The sequence below is a fragment of the Setaria italica genome, chromosome VII (assembly GCF_000263155.2).
Source record: "Setaria italica strain Yugu1 chromosome VII, Setaria_italica_v2.0, whole genome shotgun sequence".
NCBI lineage: Eukaryota > Viridiplantae > Streptophyta > Magnoliopsida > Poales > Poaceae > Setaria > Setaria italica.
Genome location: NC_028456.1, coordinates 24,853,787 through 24,872,206, shown reverse-complemented (window position 1 = coordinate 24,872,206; position 18,420 = coordinate 24,853,787). Strand labels below are relative to the sequence as shown.

The 18,420-nt window shown below is 50.3% G+C and overlaps 1 protein-coding gene across 1 annotated transcript; it reads right to left on the bottom strand.

Annotated features, from left to right (window-relative positions):
* Positions 1-14,931: 14,931 nt before the first annotated feature.
* LOC101783303 (NAC domain-containing protein 21/22) lies at positions 14,932-17,575 on the bottom strand. Its single transcript, XM_004976164.2, has 3 exons — positions 17,132-17,575; positions 15,744-16,012; positions 14,932-15,635 (listed from the first exon to the last, which is right to left on the bottom strand). Exons 1-3 carry the CDS (start codon positions 17,298-17,300, stop codon positions 15,237-15,239), a joined length of 837 nt encoding a protein of 278 aa, XP_004976221.1. The 5' UTR covers positions 17,301-17,575; the 3' UTR covers positions 14,932-15,236.
* Positions 17,576-18,420: the final 845 nt, after the last annotated feature.

Below are 18,420 nucleotides of genomic sequence, written 5' to 3'. Positions count from 1 at the left end.
CACCCCGCGGCGCCACCACTCGATAGCTTGGGAGGCATGACGCCATTACTCCTCCACCCGCGAAGACCGGCGATGTGATGCCCCATGGCGCTACAGCTCCCCCGCTCGAGAGGCGTGCCGCCACTACTCCTCCACTCGTGAGGAGCAGAAGCAAGCGCTGGATCCAGGCTGGACCCGCGTCCAGCGGGTCTAGTCGTCGCCAACGGCCTGCTGCATGCCAACAACTAGAGCATAGGCGAGGTACGACGCATTCAAGCCGCGCCAGATGCCCCATTTCACCTGAAGATGGCCGCACCTCACCGGCTTTGCGTGAGTTCCGCCAAAAGACACACGGTCGCTGCTTCATTTGCCTCCAAGCGCGTCTAGCTCACCTTCACAAGTAGAGCCAGAGACAAGCAACTCGCCTCTTTTCTGGTGACTGAGACACCACCGGAGCACTGGCAGCACGGGCACAAGTATCCACTTGGAGGAGATCCACAACTACACGAGGGCGACGATCGACCACAATGGCGTCCTCTAGCCCGCCAAGCGCCAGATGCCGGACTAGCACTTGGGGTGGCGGATGGCGTGAAGGTTCCCCTCGCATCTTGACGCCTTCCCGTATCATCCGCTCCCACCTTCGCAGTCCTACAAGTTCCGTCCAAGGGACTAGGCGGATGGTCGGGACAAGGACAAGGACCGCAAGGGACACCAGGGGCGCGGCTGGACGTCATACAACGATGACCACCTCGACGACTATGGTCGGGCAGGCACGGCGACAATGATGACGCGAACGACGATGCTGCCGGGAGGGACCGGGGTGCCAGGTCCTAGCGTGCGCAGGCCAGGCATAGCTCGAGCAAACCAGCATCCACCAGGGAGCGCTCACGATCTCCCAGGCGTCGCGACTAGACGAGCACGCTTAGGCACGGCGATAGGTGGCGAAGAGCACAACTGTAGCATGGGTTGCCGCCTTCTCTACCAGAACAAGGCGCGCTCTATTCCAAAACAGGGCAGGTCCTCCAGGCCCTGTTCGCACGCCAGGCGGATGAGCTCCAGAATGCCTTGCGCAACCTCCTAAACTCAGCGCAAGGTGAGGGTCAAGACCAAAATCCGCCTGTACCTTCTGAAATCACCAGCCTCCTATAGGACTATGTGGTTAAGGCGGTGGCTCTTGCGGCCCGGCTCGACATCGCAGGGGCTGCCGAGAATGAAGCCTCGTCCATCCTCCTCCCGCTGTCAATAGCTCAGACGCGTCAGCCACGACCTCCAGCGCTTGTGCCGGTCCCCGACGCCTTCAACAGGATACGAGAGGCTGTGGCAGAACTGCCTAAATTAACTCGGCTAAAGCACACTTAAGTCACCTGACATGCGATCGTGCAGCTTAATCAAGCCAATTTGGTCATCTGTCGGATTCTTTCCGATGAAACCACACTACAAGATCGTGAAAGCGGACTCACCCGAGAGTGAGCGGTTGCAGAGATTATAACAGTCCATTCTTTTAACAAGTGCATAAACTTATTACAACAAAAGAGTTCGAAATTAAACACAAGTTTGCAAAGTGTTCAGCAGCGGAAATAAACAACGGTAACTAAACGTCGATGCCTGACACCGTGACGAAGCCGATCATGACATCAGTAACCTCCATCCTCGCCGTCCGAGGAGGAAGCCCACTCGACCGTCCATCCTGAAGGGAGCTGGGAGGGCCAAGCGGTACCTTCTTCCACAACAAAACCTGAAAAGGTAAGCCACAACAAGGCTGAGCGACTACGCTCAACAAGACTTACCCATCGGTGGTACTAATCCACCAACACCTAGACATGCAGGCTGTTTGGCCAGAGGGGTCGTTTTTGCCAAAAGCGACTAGTGTGGATCCTTACTTTCAACATTTTAGCCATGAGTTCTAATTCATTAACCATTCTACATTTGCAACTCATACTGAACAAGCATGGTTATTCAAACAATTAATAGAAAACATCAGCATTAACATCATCAACATGTCCTCTTCTTACTCATTGTAGCATAGTGATCAAGTAGTCTCAAGCTGTGAGAGGCAGATGAATCGATCCGAGTTTTAACCATGCATGGTGGAAATAATCCCACGACATCCGCTCACCACAAAGGATAGCTTCACTTGTCCATCGTCCCCATCAATTCCCAGGTGCGTGTCAGGTCCAAACCACCTTTGGCATGCAATGCTCCATAGTCCCAGTCTCTACCGTACTGTGACCGCACTTGCACCCACATGATGCACCATGGGAACTACGTTCCAAGGACAGCAGGGGTATAAGCCACTTGCCGGTTCAATCAGGTACTAGGTTTCCCCATCCCATACTAGGTAGGAGATTAGTACTGTTCAAACACTTGATCACGAACACTAGCACATCTCAACCTTAGTCAAATTCATTTAGACAGACGGGGCAATCCACCGACCACCAAAACAATTCACAAGGCCCTGTCCCGTCCATCATCCTTATAGTTGTTGCAAAAAGAAAGCAAGCAACTCCTATAACTCGCGAGTGATAGGAAATCACTCGACTTTTACCGAGTCCTATTTAAGCAAAGCAGCTACTCGAGATCCTGTCATACTAGTATTCAAAACAAAGGAACCTAGGATCATGCAACTAGAGTTTCCAAACAACTCCTGTAAATGTAAATGCACAAACATTAGCAACAGAAGGCATGCACAAGTTTAGAAAAATCGGGTTATGCTCCGGGCCTTGCCTTCACACGCTAAGTTAGCTTGAGGGCCTTTGGCGGGTTCAGCAACGGGCTCTGCTTCGGCTTGGAGTAGCTCTGCAGCAGGGTCCTCGTCAAGCACTTGATGCAGCTCGTAGGTGCCGTCAGCAATGCTCAGTTCTACACGAGATGCAATGCAACGATAAGACACTTAGACGGTGATTTCAACAGTATTTCTAAGGATTTAAACCAAAAACTGTAGCAAAACTATAGGAAAAGGTGTAAAGCCTACTTTAATGGATTCTACTCAGAACGAGGATTCCAACCAAAGTGATTTCACATTTTTCTGATTTTTCCTCGATTTAAGGTGTAATTTCCAAGTTTCTGTCGATTTAATTCGAGTTGAAAGAGTCGGATTAGGGAAAACTTACGATCTGACCTTTAGACTTAAGGAATAACTGTACCGGGATCCTCAGATTTAACACAGAGAAGTTCTAAAAATTTAACACAGATACCCTCGATCAAAAGAAAAGACACAACCGAGCCCTCGGGCGAGGCGGACAGCACTCGGGCGAGGCGGACAAGGTCCGGTCGCCTTCGCGGATGATTCAGGATCGGGAAGAGCTGGAAAGGGGGTCGGCAGCTCACCTCCGATCCTACTGATGAGGTCTCGAGGTCGGGAAGAAACAAGCCGAGGCGGAACGAGGAACAACGGCAGCTCGGGTCAGCGTCACGAAAACTGGCGGTGGCGATCTGGCGAGACAGGGGCCTCAGAGGCTCCTTGAGCAGGTCGGCGAGCTCTTCGAATGGGTCAGCGAGCTCTAGACGACCAAGGCGAAGCTGACGGTGATGGAGTCGCTGCGCGGGGCTGGCCGAAGTGGCAGCTCCAAGTGCGGCGGTGAGTGCGGTGGAGAAAAACAGAGCAGGTAGTGCGGCAATAGCGGTGGTGGTGAAGGAAACTCTGGTAAGAGGCTTTGGTACCTTTTTATAGATGCGCGAAAGTGTTCGGAGGAAGGAAACGAGCTCGAGCGGGTGAGAGGCTAAGATCAAGGGAGAAGGAAGTGCTCTGTCGCGGCGGCGATTGGTCGGCGCCTCCATTGGCGAGCTCGGATGCAATCTTGCCCTGGTTGGGCAGCAAGGATTTGGGGGCTGGGGCAAAGCGGGTTTACTGGGCATGCGGATCTGCTGGGTATGCGCACGTGTGGTCGCGTCACGCTGGTTACTGGGCGAAGGCATGCGCCGGTGAGCTTCGGCAGTGTGGCGTTCGTGGAGAGGGGAGAGGTGGAGCGGGATTGGGCACCGAGGATTCGGAATAGAGAGGAGGGAGGGCCTGCTGGCGCAATTGGGTAGTGCTAGCACTGTCCCGTCGCGTCACGGCTGCGGTTGGTTGCCGGCGAGCTGTCGGTGGTGGCGTGCCACACGGCGACGTCGCACAGGGTGCTCTGGTTTGTGGCGCGAAGAGGACAGAGCAGTTACTTGCTTTGCAACTCTTCTCCAAAAATTTGAACCGCGCGCCAATTGAACCCTTTAACAAGTTTCTAACCTTGAACCCGTGCACAACTTTACCAAAAGAAGTTAGATCAAGATCGCAACGGATTGGAGTAAAAAGGCTCCAAGGTTGAACTTGTCTCATAGATTTAGAGCTCTGGCTGGCTAAGGAAAAACAAAAGTTGAGAACCAAGGTTGCTGGTATTTAACCAGTTGGACAACTTTCTTGTTGGTGAAACTTAAAGTTGTTGTGCAAAAACGTGGTTTAGGATGTAAACAGCAGTTTAACTCCTTAAGATCATTGTGGTCTTTTTGCTGTGAAAGCTGCTAATTCATCAGCTCAATAAGACTCTAATGATCTTGCTGATCTTAACGATGTTCAGTAGAGAGCTCAATCATTACAGAGGCCCTCCCGCAGCCCAGCGTCACCACCCAAGGCCTTCCGGTGGCTGACAGGCAGGTCACCTACGCAGATGTGGAACTTGCGCTACGCCACCTGGAGCTCCAAGCGAGCCAGGGCAACACAGCCTACGGGCCACTACCAGCGTCTCCATTAGCTAGCGGTGGAAGTGGTGCCCGAACGGTGCCTCTGGACGCGCCACCCCTGGCGGCCGACGGCGACAGCTCCCCGTCAGGTTCCATGACGCCGACAGCAACGTCAACTGATGTGCCAGGTGACACAACTCTCGGCATCGCCGACCTCTTTGTCACGCCGCCGCAGCCAGTGCTCCCTACGCCTTCACCTCCACAGCAGCAGGCAAGTTCACGAGTTCCCATCCCACATTGATGCAAGCTGCGCACATTTGACATGTCGGTAGTGCGACGCAGCTCCCATCTTGCCAATGTGCACCCGATGAACGTTGTTCAGAAAGCGCAGAGGAACTTATGCAGGAAGCTAGGCCTGCTTATTGATGATGATATTCAGCCTGTCGAACGTGCGTTGCAGGAATATTTGGCAATATACTCCGGGGTGCTGCTGGAGGACATCATCGCAGCATTCTCGGCTGTCTTCAATCCTGAGGATGATGCCCTGGAAGACACTGACAATGCCATGGTGGCCATGCTAGGAGATGGCATTGGTGAACTGGATGATCTGGCAGCGATGCCGGTGGCCTAACAGGGATGATGATATAGCTACAACCCTTCTGTGCACCATGCTATTGCCTCAATCTATGTTCTTGCGTGTGGTCTTGCTCATGTCTGTGCGCAAGTTCCTGTTATCTGCCTTGCTCATGTCTGTGCGCAAAAGTCTGTTATCTGCCACAAGACTCACTACTTCATTTTAGTCTAGCCAGCATCTTCATTTGGGTCGTAACCTAATGGGTCAGATAGACCACTACTATCTATGTTGTTGCTGAACCTATTGCTATGATTGCCCTGGGAGTCTACGGTGTATTCTTCCTTCACCATCATCATTAGCATGTATCCTACCTGAGTTAAAATGAAGTTATGATGATTGGTCCCAATCTTGATGTTTTGTGCTGGAATGTCCGTGGTCTAAACCAGCAATCGTGCAAGGATATGGTCCATCAATTTGTGGCAAATACATCGTGTAGCATTGCGTGCTTTCAAGAAATGAAGCTTCAAAATATCGACGACCCTGTGGCGTCTTACCTAGGAGCCTACAGGCTAAATAAATTTGTGTTTGTGCCGGCCACAGGTCTGTTGGGAACCAGAGGGGGTCTCATACTTCTTTGGGATGAGGGCAACGTAGAGGTGATTGAGATCAGCAGAGGTGTGCATCATCTTTTGGCAACTGTTTCATCAACGAATGGAACCTCTTTTCGATTGACAAATGTGTATGGGCCATCGTAACATGGCCAAAAAAGAGCCTTCTTGCAAGAGATGTTGTCGATCAAACCGAGCAATGGCGCTCCATGGGTCATAATGGGGGACTTCAACCTCATCTACAAAGCCAGTGACAAGAACAATGCAAGACTGGATCATAGAGTAATAAGCCTATTTAGAGACACGCTTATCCGATGTGATCTTTCAGAGATCCTGCTACAAAATCATAGGTTCACGTGGAGCAATGAGCAACAAAATCCGACGCTTGTGAAACTAGACCACGTTTTCTGCAATGCGGAAGCAGATGCTCTCTTTGCATCGCACGTATTGCATGCTCTATCGACGTCTCACTCTGACCACTACCCCCTGCTCCTGTCTAATCAAAGCGGCCCAAGACACCCATGCACTTTTAGATTCGAGGATTTCTGGACGAAACTTCCTCGCTTCAAGGAGGTGGTAGCCGAAGCATGGAACAAACCTTGCAATCACCATGAACCTTTCCACTCCCTTTACCACAAGCTGATGCAAACCGCTAGCGCAGTGAAAGCCTGGAGCCAAAACTTCTACCCGGATGCCAAGAAGCAACTTCTCATGGCATCTGATGTAATCCTCAGACAGGACATGACACAAGAGCACAGAGCCCTCACCGTGGAGGAAATCACACTACACCAAAAGCTAAAGCGGCGAATCCTAGGCCTTGCGGTCGTCGAAAGGGAAAGAAAGAAACAAGCTTCGCACATAAAGAACCTCAAATTGGGTGATGCTAACACCAAATACTTCCATAGGAAAATAAATGGCCGAAGGAAAAAGAACCACATTCAGAAGATTAAGCAAGATACATGCTGGGCTTTCAACCATGACGACAAAGCAAAGCTAATCCAAGACCACTTTGTGAAAATGATGGGCCATCCTGGGGACAGAACATAGGACATCAACTGGGAGTGTCTCAATCTGACCACAGTGGACCTACACGGTCTTGATGACTCCTCCAAAACGGAAATCAAGCAAGCAATCGACAAACTGCCTTCCGACAAGGCGCCCGGGCCAGATGGGTTCACAGGTGTGTTCTTCAAGACATGCTAGGACATAATAAAGGCCGATCTAACTGAGGCAGCAAACAACTTCCACAATCTGCGTTGCACGAGTCTTCCGTTAATCAATACGGCCAATATTATGCTCATACCAAAAAAGGAGGGTGCTGAATCAGTGTCCGAGTTTAGGCCAATAAGCCTGATCCATTCCTTCGTCAAGATAATCACCAAGGTCCTTGCCATGCGTTTAGCGCCTCATATGAAAGCAATCATATCGCAATCACAACCGGCTTTCATAAAAAAAAGAAGCTTCCATGATAATTTTTTGACAGTCTGCAATATGGCAAGACGTTTCCACCGCTTGAAAATACCGACACTTTTCCTCAAACTCGACATCGCTAAAGTTCCAACTCGGTGCAATGGGATTACCTGCTCTCCCTCCTAGAGCGCCGAGGTTTTCCCTCACGTTGGCGTGACTGGATGGCATCATTGTTTTACACGTCATCGTCAAGGGTCCTTCTGAATGGGATCCCAAACAGCCCCATTAAGCACCATCGAGGATTAGGGCAAGGCGACCCACTGTCACCACTATTGTTCATCATAGCAATCGGTGTTAACCTCGCAGGCGGTATACCTCCTTTCATCGCTAAATGCTCCCCAGGAAGTGATGAAGGACATCGACTACAAACAAAAGAAATTTTTCTGGACTGAGGCGGCGGACATCACAGGTGGAAAATGCAAAGTCAACTGGGTACGATCCGCAAGACCAGCGCAGCTCGGGGGTGTGGGGATCCTAAACCTCACAAAGTTCGCAAGAGGATTAAGGCTAAGATGGTTATGGTAAGAGTAGAAAGCAGAGCATAAACTTTGGGTGGGTGTGGCAGATCCACCTCGGATTAGCTTGATTAAACAGGGTTAAGCCGCCTAACATGCGACACCCATGCCTAAGCCAAGTTAACTCGAAGTGCCGTCGGATTTCATCCGATTTAACCACTTTGAACAGGATCGATTTAGCAAACTCACACGAAGGTGAGCGGTTCCAGAGAATACCACAAGTCCACCAAGTTAACAATTAACAACTGAATTAGATAGTTTCGGAAAGAACATCAGAGTTTTACAAGTTTCCTGAAAAACAAAAGAAAAGAAAACACTAGCGGAAGCAATCGTCGAGGTCGGATATCCTGGTGAGGCCAGCCGGGACATCACCGATCCCTCTCCTCGCCGTCCGAGGAGGGATCCCACTCGACCGTCCAGCCCGGCGGGAGCTGGGGCGGCCAAGCGCCAGCAAGAGAGGGGTCGGGAGCAGCAGCTTCACCTGAAAAACAGGAGCCACAACAAGGCTGAGCTACTAAGCTCAACAAGACTTAACCGATGGGAGTAACACTACTCCTCCTTCTAGACATGCAGGGCTTTTTGGCTGAGGGGTTTGTTTGCCAAGAGCACTAAGTAAAAACCCTATTTTCAAGTTTTAGCTCCGGTTCTATGTTCATTAACCGGTCTAGGTTTGCAACCTATTCTAAGCAATCATGGAGCCAAACAAGAGGTGAATATAAATCAGTAAACATGTCATCATCAGATTCCTCATTTACTCAGGGTGACATAGCGATCAAGCAATCTCAAACTGTGAGAGGCAGATGAATCGATTCGAGTTCTTTAACCATGCATGGTGAACCTAGCCTCACGACATCCGCGCACCCGGAGGTCGCTTCCTGTGTCGGCCTTCCCCATCAATCCCCTAACCCGTGTCGGGCCCATTTCCTTTGGTGCAAGGTTCCACAGACCCGGCCTCTGCCGTCCTGTGACCACGCTTGCCACCACGTGCGACAACCAGCAGGGGAAACTCCGTTCCAAGAACAATGGGGCGACCGCTCACGTCTAGGTTCAATCCGGTAGTAGGCTTCCTCATCCCATACTAAGTATGAGGCTAGTACTTTCAAACACTTGATCACGAACACCACCACTGTCGGGCCTTAGTAAAATTTCATAGACAGACGGGGCAACCATCCGACCACCAAAGAGTTACCAAAACCCTGCCCCGTCCATCGTCCTTATAGTTATAACAGAAAGGGTAGACATGCAACTCCTACAACTCGCGAGTGACAGGAAATCACTCGGCTTTTACCGTCTCCTAGTTAAGCAATGCATCTACTCGGTCCAACAGCTAGTGCTCAGATCATGGGGATAACTAAGTTATGCATCTAGGGCTTCAAACAACTCCTATACGTAAATGCACAAGCATGTTACAGAAGGCATGCGCAAGTTTGGTAAAACACGCAGGGTTTTCATGCAACCGGGGCTTGCCTACAAACAAGGAGGAGGGAAGCTGCTCTTCTGCTGGGACGGCTTCGACTTCTGCAAGCGGGAGCTCTGCTATTGCTTCGTCTTCTGGCGCTGGGTACAACTCGTAGAAGCCGTCGGCGAGGCGCAGCTCTACACGAATGCAATGCAAAAGTTAGCATAGACGGTTATTTCAACAGCGACACTGGCTCGCCTGAGCCCAAAAACTCGCGACAAGGAGCAGGAGGGTGGGGAGATTCAAGAGAGCTGGTGATGATCAAGAGGTAAGAATCGGAAAGGAACTTATGATCTGATCCTTGAACTAGAGGATGTGGTAGATTAGAAATCCTCAGACACAGCGCTGAAGGGTTCCTAAATTTTACACATACACCCTCGGGTTGAAGAAAAGATCACAGCAGAACCCTCGGGCGAGGCGGAACAGATAGGGTCGGGCGAGACGGAATCGGGGTCGGGCGGATAAGAGGGGTCGGGCGAAGCGGATTGGGGTCGGCAACCTACCTTCTTCCTGAAAGGAAAGCTTGGGGTCGGGAAGAAGCAGACTTGGGCGGAGGAACTAAAGCTTGAACAACGGCTAGGACTGGGAATGCTACGGCGGTGGCGGTGCTTCCTGCAGCTCATAAGAGGGATGTTACGCAGCACGGAGGAGCAACCGGCTGGGGGACTTAGAGAAAACTGAGGGAGAATCTGAGGGCAGAGTTCCTCAGGAACTTGGTGTGTGTGGCGCTAGGAGCTTGAGCAGGGAGCGAGAGAATGGCTAAAGCAGCAATGGCGGAGGGAACTCCGGCGGCTGGTGCATTCCTTTTATAGCTGCTGGAACTGAGAACGGAAGCAGCGCGGGAGAGAGAGAGGGGAGCGGTGCGAAGGCCGGGGAGAAGCAATGGAGTGCTCTGCCGGGGCAGCGATTGAGCGAAGAGGGCGGTGGTGCAGGACTCCGGGGGTGACGACAGCGATCATTGGGTTCTGCCGTCAGGGCGGCGTAGGAGCGGGTAGACCGGTGGTTGAGATTTGGCGGAAGGCGGGCGTCATCGTGCGGAAGATGTGATAGAAGCGACCGGTTTAACGGCGCTAGAATCGAGGGCGCACAGGTGAGAAGTGTAGGGTTACGAGGTAGGCTACGCTAGAGCAAATCAAAATTTCTACCGCGTAAAACCAGGAATAACTGCCGTATAAGGATCACGGGATTACCACTCGACGCACTACTGGTGCGGAAGATGTAGATATGCGTCGATGCAGTGAAGACGATCACGTAGTCGTACGTAGTCGATCAACGTAGTCGTAGTCGATCATGTCCAGCAGCTTCTCAGCAGCTCGTCCACGTGCAACAAGATCGCCTCCGGTAACGCGGCTCGTCGTCGGCTCGTCGTGGCTCGTCGGCGGCTCGTCCAAGTGCTGCAGGTGCAACACCTCCAAGGTATATCCACACGTGCAGGGAGGAAGCGTCGCAAGCCGGACTGCTAGATCCGCGAGTTGCAACAGGCGAGGGCGTGGGAGGCGCAGCAGGTGTGTTTCGCCAAAAAGGTGTAAACCCTAGGGCGCCCCCACCCCTCTATTTATAGAGGTTCCTAATGGGCCTCTAGGTCCGAGGCCCATTAGTACTTCTAAACCTAATCCAACTCGGATCAGATCCGAATTGGGCTTCCAGCCCCTTAAGTGTGTGACCCTATGGGTTCGGATACGTATAGACATGGCCCGAGTACTCCTACTCGGCCCAATAGTCGGTAGCGGCCTCTAGCAAGACGTGCCAACTCCTATACGCACACGAAGATCATATCAGACGAACCATCACAATATAATATACATGTTATTCCCTTTGCCTCACGATATTTGGTCTAGCTTCAAGCCGACCGCTCTTTCTCGATCCTGTGATTCGGAATCCCTTTGTAGGTTAACTCTTAACCGTACATAGCATGGCCATGCATTTTCGGATCCGATCACTCGAGGGGCCCAGAGATATCACTCTCAATCAGAGAGGAGCAAATCCCATCTTGATTGACCATGTCTCATAGCATGCTTCTTGACAAACCCGAATCATGTGATTGGCGATGAAGGAATCGTCGTGTAGCGGAGACCAGGCGGCGCGACTGTGGTCGAAGTGACGGAAAAGACGGGCGACATCGGGCTCTGGGGCCGGGATCTGGCGGCGTGATGATGGGCGCGGGAGGCGAGGCTCTGCAGAAAGGTTGCAGAGGGGCTTCCGCTGCCATTGGGGAAGGGGCGCGAGAACCCACTCGGTCGCTAGCCAGAGATAAAACTGAGCGGCGGCGTCGGAGAAGACGAGCCACGCGGCAGGGAGACTCTGAAGCGGGCATGCAACTCGAGTGCGCCTGTCGCGGAGGATCTGGGGGGGGAGATCTCGCGGGTCCACCGGGTGGATAGAACGGACGTTTGAGGAAGACTTGGAAGGATCCGACGGTGGGCTGAGATCGCCGGGGTCGGGATCGGACTGAAACGGGGAGGGGTCGGATCTCAGGGGTCGGGATCGGACTGAAGGCTGAGCACTTAGGCGCGGTAAAAACAAGGTAGATGACTATGATCAAGGGCTTCGATTAAGATTAACTCGGAAGATCAGGGGTCGGTCGTCACAGCGGGATTCGAAGCTCCCTGTAACAATACGGAGAAAAAGCTATTTGTCGCATGCACCACCATCGATATAGGCGATGGAGCGAGGACTTCATTTTGTAACAATGGATGGGTTCAGGGGCAATGGCCATGAGACATAGCTCCACACATTTATTTCATCTCTAGGAAAAAGAATAGATGTCTGCGGGAAGCATTACATAAGAGAGATTGGATTAAGGACATCAACCTTTGGCACAGAGACTTTTTCATACAACACTTCCGGGAATTTGTCCTTCTATGGAAAATTGTCCAGCAAGTGGTGCTTCAACCAGGGGTGGTAGATGACATCAAATAGAAACTAAGCACATACGGTATCTACTCAACCAAATCTGCATAAAATGTGTAGTTCATTGGCTCGGCGTACACCAACTTTGACATGTTGATATGGAAAGTCTGGGCTCAAGATCTTCTCCTGACTCGCAATCCAAAACAGGCTATGGACGGCGAACAGATTGTGCAAACGGGGATGGCCCAATCAACTTAACTGCCCGCTATGCCGCAACACACAAGAGTCGGCAGTGCATCTCTTCACTCAATGCAGGGTAACACATAGGCTATGGGACATGGTGGAGAATTGGATATCCTGTCCGGAGATCCAACCAATGCTCTAGGAATAGGTGGAAACTCTGCATCAGTGGTGGTCGGCGAGGGCAGCAACAAATTGCTGCTCAAGGAAAGGCATGTATTCTCTGATCATGCTTGTCTCATGGATAGTGTGGAGGGAGAGAAATTTGAGAATCGTTGAGCGAAAAGAATCTACAATCAACATGATTTTTGGAAGAATTAAAGACGAGGCCGCGATGTGGACTACGGCCGGGGCAAAGCAGCTTTCCGTTTTACTAGCACGCTGTTAATACATTCCATACAAAGGGTTGTAGTTAGTTTTTTTTTATCTTCTTTGCACCTATTGGTGTGTTGTAACTATTCAGTCTGGATCTTCTTCTTTTTAATATAATCGGCACCTCTCCTGCCCAGTTCGTTTCGGAAAAAACAAGAACGCTCCCCCCATCTAGCATTTCTAGGCGTCCTCCTTTTCTAACTAACAGCGGGCGGGTCTAGAAGGCCATAATTGCTCCAGGGCCTAGCTAGCTAGCTTGGCACGACCGTGCACCTTCATTGATGAATATGGAAAGTTGGGTCGAGAAGTAGAGCTAGATTACAAAGATCCATATGAGATTTAGAACCGGAAATCCTATCCATATTCCGTAAGGTGTCGTTTGGATAGAGTTTGGGAAACGGAAATTGAAAAAATGAGGACTGAGTATGGGATCTAAATCCAATGTCTTGTTTGGTATGGGATGGGTTTGGGATAGGAAAGTTTAGTTGGTATATGATCGAAATGTCCTTTCCTCAATAAAAAGGTAGCCAATGAACAGCACAATAATGAAGGGTGTATTGATAATTTTATATACTCTCCCCCTATGAATGGTGGCATATCCCTATTCTAGACCTCCTTTTACCAAACCTAAAATCCAACCATTGAAAAGACTTACGGTAATGCTAGTGATGTCCGGAATTTTAAAAAAATCGGATAGCTCGAGATATGTTTCAATAATTAAGTATCGATGTTACAACTATTGTTTCCGTATGTTTTCACAGTGAATGTTGCATGAAACATAGTGTTTATATTGCGGCAGTAATTTTCTATCCCAGATTCGAACAACGTAGTCATTTTTCACATATTTTTCAATGTTGCAACTATAGATTTTCGATGCTGCAAATGTTTTGTTTTGATGTTTGCAACGGAGCGTCCGATGGAAATTTTTTTCCCATCGGACGTCCGGACGCTAGCCGTGCGGAAAGACTTATCCAAACCATCGTATCCCTATCACACCTCTCATTTCCATGTATCCATACACTGCCTAAGCTTTTAGCTTTTCGTATATTCAAGTGTTTGAAAATTGGTCTATAAACAGATGGATTGTTGAGATGAGGTGAGAGAACCAGCCAACCAAGGTGAGAGGAGCGGATGAGCAAATATGGAGATGGAGATGGAGATGGCGATGGGGAAGCGTACCAATGTGCCAATGTGCTGCCTCAATATTTTGGACATATTACTTCTACAGTTAGAGACATATGCATCCAGCGTCGTTTGGAGATGCGCCCAAGGCTTGTATAAGACTTTTCTTTTCTCCTTTGTGTGTGCATATATAAGTGTAACTAGTTTTATGGCATGACAAAAAGACATATAGTACCATACGCAAGAATTCAAGATTCCTGAGCATGATAGCCTGACAATTTGGACTGAATATGCAGAGATCGGTGGCAGTAGCTATCCAGATTGATTCCTGTTTGATAGCAATGCTTGTCTTGGGGAATTCAAGTTTACTTTTGAAAAATATTTGGAGGGAATTCTCGGTATCTCGAAAAGGGTCAAAGTTTACAACTGAGTTATTCTGCAGCTATATTGTGCAGCTATGGTAAAATCTGAGACAAACATTCCCAGGATTTTAGGTATTTTGGGTAAATAGAAAACATTATACAGTTTGGCAAATATGACTCCTTCCCCCCCTAAAAATAATAACATTCCTTTCATGCATGGGCTCATTTACTTAAGACACATGAACTATAAGTGGCAGCCATTTATTTTCTTGATTCTTTTTGCGAAATACAGTAATAAAGAGCTCTCATTTCAACAAATGCATGCGTGCACACTCTATTCTTATGAGCACTTTGAGGGATTAGATCGACAGATCTTAAGATTTACAAATTAATTTACCATGTGCGCCTTACTGTCTACAAATACGAGCCATCTACTATTGAAAGGATATTAGCTTGAAATGCAAGCACTCATGAGGGGTAAAGATCCGAACCTAAATGTTTTTTTTAAAAAAAGATCCGAATCTAAGTGGACAGGTTGAGTACAATGAACCCAACCAACTGAGTTATACTCAATCCGCTTCTTAAAATTGCATTTTTCATGTCTTGAACTCAGGATACGTCGTCTCTGATGTTATTTTTCCTCCAATGACCAACAAAATATTATCTTGCATTAAATAGCTAGCTGGATGAGTTACTTCTTTCTTATATGAAGCATGATAAAGTTTCCTTCAGTAACAGTGTTCATGTGCCAGACACACATGCATATACTTGAATTGACTTTATTAATTTATTTACAAACATTGGAATGAAGAGATACTTACAGTTGGCGTGATGCAGGTGAACCACAAACTATCTATCACATGCTCATGCACACTACTTTCCTTTCCCCTTTTTTTTTGGCGAGGTGCACTCTAAATAACTTCAAATCTAACCTCACACTACGTACCTAGGTACCAATGGAATTAATTCAATCATTTTTTTCCTTCACAATGCACAATCCACGACTGCAGGCTCCTGCTCTCCACGCATCAGCTAGCCCATCCACCCCTGCGGGAACCCCATGCCCCCAATGTTCGCCGTGTCATCAAAGCCGGTGTCGTAGAAGAGGCCGCACCCGTCTCCCACTCCGCCGGAGCCTAGACCCATCCCCATCATCGGCGAGCTGGTCACTTCCTGCGGGAAGTGGCCGAGGACCGAGTTGTACTGCCACATCAACGGGTCGAAGCCACCGACGACGTTCTCCTGCGGCGGCGCGAAGCCGGCGGAGGAGCCCGTCTGGTCGACAACGTACGCGTCCATCATGGGCGGGTCGTCCGGCAGCGCCGCCGCCTGCGATGAGCTGCCGGCGAAGGTCGGCGAGGAGGACCCGGCGGCGTTGTCCTGCTCGCTGTCCTTCCTCTTCTGGAACACCCTGCAGAGCACCCAGTCCTCCTGCACAGGAACGCGCACACCCAAGTTAGTTAGCGTGGTGGTGTGCTGCGGCTGGGGCGGCAACCGATCTGAGTTGACGCGCGCGGCGGCCGGCCGGTGCACGCGTACCTTGGGTGGCGTATGCGGCGAGTCGAGGCGGAACTCGTGCATGACCCAGCAGGACTTGACGCCGTTGGGGGCGCGGCCCTGGTAGAAGACGAGCGTCTTCCTCATGCCGACGACGGAGCCCGACGGCGCCGGGCTGCGCACCTCCCGGTCCTTGCCCGTGGCCTTCCAGTACCCCGTCTTGGTGGCGCGGTTCGTGCGCGACCCCGTCGCGTACTTGCGGTCCCTGAAGCTGAAGAAGTACCACTCGCTCGCTGTCAGCTTCGCCGCGTCTGACGAGAGAGACCATATAGCAAATTAGTGCCAATTAAGCATGAACAATGCATTTTCGATGAGTTTGTAGCTGTAATGTTTGAGATGAGTGATGGACTACATACAGGAAAGTGAAGCTTTGAAGGAACTGAAAAGAAAGAATCGTGACTGTTACTCGTGTGTGACGTAGCTAGGAAGTGGACTGGATTGAAGGGCAACATCAAGATGGTGACGACTGACGAGTAAGCCAGAGACACGCTTGCGTTGCTGGGATGAGTTAGTTCATTAATTGGTGACAGAGATTACACCGGATGCATATGGAATATATATTGATTAAGGACCATTATTGCAGATGCATATGGAACATTAGTTAAGGGGATTGACATAACTCCACGAACATCAACATGTGACTAGTCCAATCAGTATCAGTGAAGCGCCCACACTAAGAAAAAGAAAAAAAGAAGAAGAACGTCTCCAAATTTTGTTTGCGTTATTTTTTTTATTTGATAAAGTGGGTCTGTTAGCTTGTTTTTTGAATCTACGAGTAATGTTGAATAACGGTATACGTTAAATGAACACGCAAGTTTCAGTGAATTTAACATACAAACACATGTAAAAAGAAAGACACATTTGCTTGTTGCTTGTTTTAGATATATGGACACATGTTCCGGCCTTTGCACCAGGTGATGCACTCAGCCTTATCTTTGTTGCTTGTTGCCACCACCAAGGGCACCAATAATGCTAGATACCTTTAACGGAAGCCATGCTAACCTATACATGGCATCATCAACAAAGGCCATATACATATATCCCTTTTGTTTTCTTTCCTATAAGTACCTCCTTCAATCATGTTAATAATTGTGATTAGACCTCTATCAGCTTGCACAGAAACGCCAACGTCCTATTCTCAAATCTGTCAATATATCGGTGTACTGGACGGACTACTAAGGATTAGCACGAACAGTAGTACAACGAACGAACACCTCGCTAAGAGGCATCCATCCGAAGCTTATAGATTCTTAGAACAACAATCGTGAGAGAGACACGGTCGTGGAATTGAAGAGATGAACATCGTCAGGGGGGCTAGCTGGAGAGAGAGAGAGAGAGAGAGAGAGAGAAAGAGGGAGAGAGATGATCACCTGGAAGCTCCCATGGCTCGCGCGCGTGCAGGTCGACCTCAACCAGCGTCCCCTGAGCGGCGCGCTCGTTGGCCACCTTCTTGTAGAGGTAGTGGCAGACGAGCTCCTCGTCACTGGGGTAGAACCTGAACCCCGGCGGCAATGTGGACTCGACCTCCCTCAGCCCCATCCCTCTCCCTCTGCGCCGGCGGCTACCGATCGATGGATGATTCTTTCCTTTTGTGCTGGCCGGGCTGCAAATAACCGACCTATATATATAGGCTCTGTAGCTTTATGAACTGAAGCGCACACACACTAGATATGATGGACAAGCAAGCAGACTCGACTACTTTCTTGCAGCCTGCCGGTTTGCTTTTTGAGCTACAGGAGATGCAGTGACACGGAACCGAAGAAAGCAAAGACCTACTCCGATGTCTTGAGCGTGCTGGGTCTCCGGCCGGCCGGGTCCTTTTATAGAGAGGTGTCAGCTGGGGAGGGGGACGAGGAGGAGGAGGCCAGGAGGGAGTGCTGGTGGTGGCTAGCAAAGGAGAAGCCGCTGTTGACAGCCGCGCGCGCCCGCGATCGATCCCCACGTCGTGTCACACGGAGAGAGCTGCCACACATCGCGCCGCGCTGCCCTAGCTTGCTAGGCTGCAGCCAGACGGGTTATTTGGCTGGCAGATCGAGCTCCGTCGCTATCCCCTAATCTGGCGGGCAGGCTGAGGTGGGAGATTCGGACGCCACTGATCGACGGCATGTTGCCATGCTTGTGGCACGAGAACTGCTCCGTTCGCGCGCCCGATCCGGATCGCAAGTCATCCATCCCCGGGGAAGTCACGGGGCCGACGGCGAGAGGATAATAATCGAGCTGTGAGGGCAACGCATGGCGCGTGATACACCGGAAGCTAGCTAGTTACCTTCCTTGCTCCGATAGATGTGTACTCCTTTGATTATCCGTTTCTCCATTGGTGCTCAGCCAGTTTGCGGCTTTGTGCGTGCTCTGCGGACGAAGGGATTAACCCAAGGGGGAAAAGGAGAAGAAAAGGCGGGGGGTCCTTTGGGGTTGTTAGCTCAGGTATGATTAGGGGCGGCGGCGACGGCGACGCGTGATGGCGTACGCCGCGGAATGTGTGTGCGCGAGAGGCCGGGCGTACAGGCTTTTGTCAAGGCGCGAATAATGCAGTGTGTACCGCGGCGAGGCCAAGGCAACTCTGCGAATCATGCATCGGGTCGGTGTGCACACCAACCTGACGTTCGCACAGAGACCATGTAACGTACGTGTAGGTCTACTAAGTTAATTATGCTTTGCA

Coding starts and splice junctions, on each gene's coding strand:
- LOC101783303 (XM_004976164.2), bottom strand. CDS start 17,300: ATGGGGCTGAGGGAGGTCGAGTCCACATTGCCGCCGGGGTTCAGGTTC. Junction 16,013..17,131: donor CGAGCCATGGGAGCTTCCAG/GTGATCATCTCT, acceptor CTCTCTCGTCAG/ACGCGGCGAAGCTGACAGCG. Junction 15,636..15,743: donor CGCCGCATACGCCACCCAAG/GTACGCGTGCAC, acceptor GTTCCTGTGCAG/GAGGACTGGGTGCTCTGCAG.